Source organism: Sinocyclocheilus rhinocerous, unplaced genomic scaffold (genome assembly GCF_001515625.1).
Source record: "Sinocyclocheilus rhinocerous isolate Xijiao unplaced genomic scaffold, SAMN03320098_v1.1 scaffold8178, whole genome shotgun sequence".
NCBI classification, from domain to species: Eukaryota; Metazoa; Chordata; class Actinopteri; order Cypriniformes; family Cyprinidae; genus Sinocyclocheilus; species Sinocyclocheilus rhinocerous.
In genome coordinates, this window is record NW_015663584.1 from 127,332 (window position 1) to 130,884 (window position 3,553).

At 32.5% G+C, this 3,553-nt stretch overlaps 1 protein-coding gene across 2 annotated transcripts in view; it reads right to left on the reverse strand.

Annotated features, from left to right (window-relative positions):
- The window catches only part of hamp (hepcidin antimicrobial peptide), a 2,083-nt gene extending 841 nt beyond the window's left edge, over window positions 1–1,242 (reverse strand). Inside the window, exons 1-2 of one of the 2 annotated variants that reach the window (XM_016539321.1) lie at window positions 1,047–1,242; window positions 782–853 (exon numbers count right to left, since the gene is read on the reverse strand). In XM_016539321.1, coding sequence (XP_016394807.1) covers window positions 782–853; window positions 1,047–1,133 — 159 coding nt within the window. In that variant the 5' untranslated portion in view covers window positions 1,134–1,242. Of the gene's footprint in view, window positions 1–781; window positions 857–1,046 lie in introns of both variants that reach the window. The other variant, XM_016539320.1, reaches the window with a different exon arrangement.
- Between the last annotated feature and the right edge of the window lie 2,311 nt (window positions 1,243–3,553).

A 3,553-nucleotide genomic window follows, 5' to 3' on the forward strand; every position in this document is an offset into this window, starting at 1 on the left:
TGTTGCATTTGGGTGTATTGTATTACAAATTCTTTTCTGTACATTTCATTTTGATGTTTAATAGTATGAAATACACCATTGTACTCTTAAGTACAATGGTCCTAAATAAATGTTTACTGTAATTTAGGCAACTCATTGGACATAATTACACTGAAATATACTATCAAGATGATGGACTGATTGTGAGCAGAAATCCAAATTTAAAGGTAACTTAAATTTTACTGTAATTTAACAATAACTATGATCAGAACAGCATACTAGCATATGTCCCATACTATTCCTGCAGTATATAGCACATATATACAGTCAAACCAAAATTTATTCAGACACCTTCAACATTTCACACATTATCACAGTTTATTCGCTATAGTCCTTCAGAACAAATTCATCTTGATAATGTCAGATAGCACTTAAGCAAAACATGGTCAGGTCAATGTGTCTAAATAATTTTTGGTCCTACATTTTTATCGATTTTACTGGTAGTCCACTGTATGAAGAATTTTTGGGTATAATATGTCACAGTTTACTTTATTTTGCTATCCTCACTTACACAAATGAACTATAGTGTCCTACACCCACTAGTAAAATAATATTAAAAAATTATATCTGGTGTCTGAATCATTTTTGGTTTGACCGTATATATATATATATATATATGTGTGTGTGTGTGTGTGTGTGTGTGTGTGTGTGTATGTATAATAATAAAAAATAGAAGAGTGTTTAATTAAATTACATTTTAAAAAAACAATCTAAAATAAACAAATCTGAGCTGGATACATACCAGGGGATTTGTTTGTTCCTGTGGTGTTTCTGTCAGTGGTGTATCACTCTCCACATGATGCTCATCTTCAGTCTGCTGATGAAATACAGAAGGCAAGACTTTAAAATAGGTGGTATGTTTTTTATTTAGTCATTAGTGACATTATATAATGCTAAACAGATCACGTCAAAATATATTGCAGTTTCATGCAAATATAACGCAATGAATAAATAATATTACTGGTGCTTCTGACTTCTGAGTGTAAATGTTCAGCGCAGACGCTCACCTGTGTGAAGGGACCGGCTGCGGTCTGGAGGATGCAGACGCATGCGATGACGACTGCAGCAGCGAGAGCCACACGAGCCAACTTCATTTTCACTTCTGCAACGCTGACGGTAGTCCTTCTCTTGAGGAGCTGATGTAGAGGATGATATCTGCTGAAGTGATTCCTCTGTTGCTCTTTTAGGTTTACTCTTTCTTCTGCTCATGCTCTGATATTTATATTGAGCTCAGAGAGCGTCGTTTTCCCCCTTTGACCTGCGTGACTCTTCCCATCAGCTCTTACTCAACTCTGGAAACTCTCAACAGCTTCACATGTGGAAATTACGTCAAATGTCCAGCATGGAGATGAATGAATGAATGAATGAGTGAATCAATCAATCAATCAATCAATCAAAGAAAGAATTAGTTTTGATTACCAATAAGCATTGCACTAATAAAACGATTCCCATGTTAGTTTACCTGAACTCTGTAGCAAAAGAAAGAGCCCCGATACTGATAAAATATCAGTTTTAAATGAAATATTGGCAAAAGTTATGTTTCTAATGACATTATATTTTCCTTCTACTCCTAAATCAATAGAATCCATTGGCTGTCCATTAAAGTATAATATACAGCAAGACCTTTAAAAACAAACAAACAAAATGAACATCAATGCCATCAGTCTTCAGTTCTCTGTTTTCTTATCATATAGATTGATATTTTTGCTTTCCCAGAAGAAATTATATGCTTTTTCATTATATAACACCCCCCACCCCCCCCCAAAAAAAGTATATATATATATATATGTGCGTGTTAAAAAAAACAAAGAAGAAAAAAAACTAAACGAAAGAAAAGATCAAACTAAATAAAAGAAAGATCAATTATTAAATAAAATTATTGGTAAAACTTAATAACTTAAATATATAATATTATAAAATTAAATATTTGCTTAAAGGCTCATTGGTTTAAGGCACATCTAAACAGAAATATGAATAAATAAATAAATAAATAATGTTAAATAGAAAAATAAAATAGAAAATAAAATACATTTTAATACATTTTTAAAATAAATAATAAATTCAATAATTAAATAAATAGAAAAAATGCTACATAATTGAATGTATTGTAATGTGTTTTAACAGTAACACATTCTCTTTCCTTGTAATGTTCATGTTAGAAAATGTAACCTATATTCTTTGTGTTTGTGCTGTTTCCAGAGAGATTGTCATGCTTCCTGCTTATGTGGCACTGTCTTTTGTAAAGCTGATATTTATTCTGAAAAATGCTCTACAAATAAATTTGAATTGAATTGAAAATGTTTAATATTCTAAATATTTTTATGAAAAACAATTCTAAAAATTAATTTGAATTGTATTGGAAATGTTGAATGTTCTATGTTAAATGTGTGTGTTTATCAATATTTTGAATTAGTTTTTATTTTTATATTTTGGGATTTATTTATTTATTTAGTTTTAGTCATTTAGTTATGGATTTCAGTCATTTTTAAAAGTTTTTCTTTTTTTTATATGTCTATACAAATGTTTATTCATTATTTCAGGTTTAGTTTTTCTTTGTACAATAAGCTTTTAAGATAAAATAAGATTTCAGATAACAAAAATGGTATGTTTATAGTTGCTAAATTTGATTCATTTACGTGAATCAGTGTCTTTTTCAAAACTCTGATTCATTATTAGTTTGCATCATCACTCAAAAACAGGTCTGTGTAGCACAAGCTGTGGTGATCGTGTTTGCTGTATTTAGCGGGTGAGCAGTCTTTCTCAAGAGCTGCAGGGACACATTAGTGCGTTTGTTGGAGAGCGACGCCAGTGCTATCAGCCGGGATCTTCTGGTCAAACAGAGGCAGACACTGCTGTCAACCTGACAGGCGCCACAGCCCGTCTCTCTCGCTCTGTCCCGGGCCAATGACCCCTCTCCTCCTCTCTTACCTGCACGGATCCTGCCTCTGTCAGGAATTCATCCACTCACACTTTCCCAAACACAGAAATCACCACCAAAACATGGCGATCGATATCCAGCCTTCACAAAAAGCCTAATGAAAGCAGGTGAAAACGTGACATAAGAGAGCAGAGAAAACAACCCATCAACAGCTCTGATTCAACCTAGTGAGCTACTGCAGGAACTAAAGCTGTTAGAAAGCTGGTTTGATGGTCATAGATGATTTTAGCTGGTCTAGCTGGTGTTTTGCTGGTTTTAAGCCGCTGTACTGTGAGCAAATCCCATCTAAAACCATCAAAACATAGCAACTTTATGCTATTTTCTTTAGCAATATAAGCAGCTGCCTTCATAGGCAGCATCACAACTGAAATGTGCTCGAAAGTGAGCCATTTTTGGAGTTATGTAATTTTTATATGTGTTATTTTGTATGCTATTCTTGTTAAAAACTAATAAACATTTTTTTTAAAAACATAAACATTCATTTTTTTCTGTTTTCTAAAGATTTTGCAATTCTATATAGTTTGTTTTTGTGCATAAATATGCATGTATGTTACTTTGCATATTATAAAACTGAAG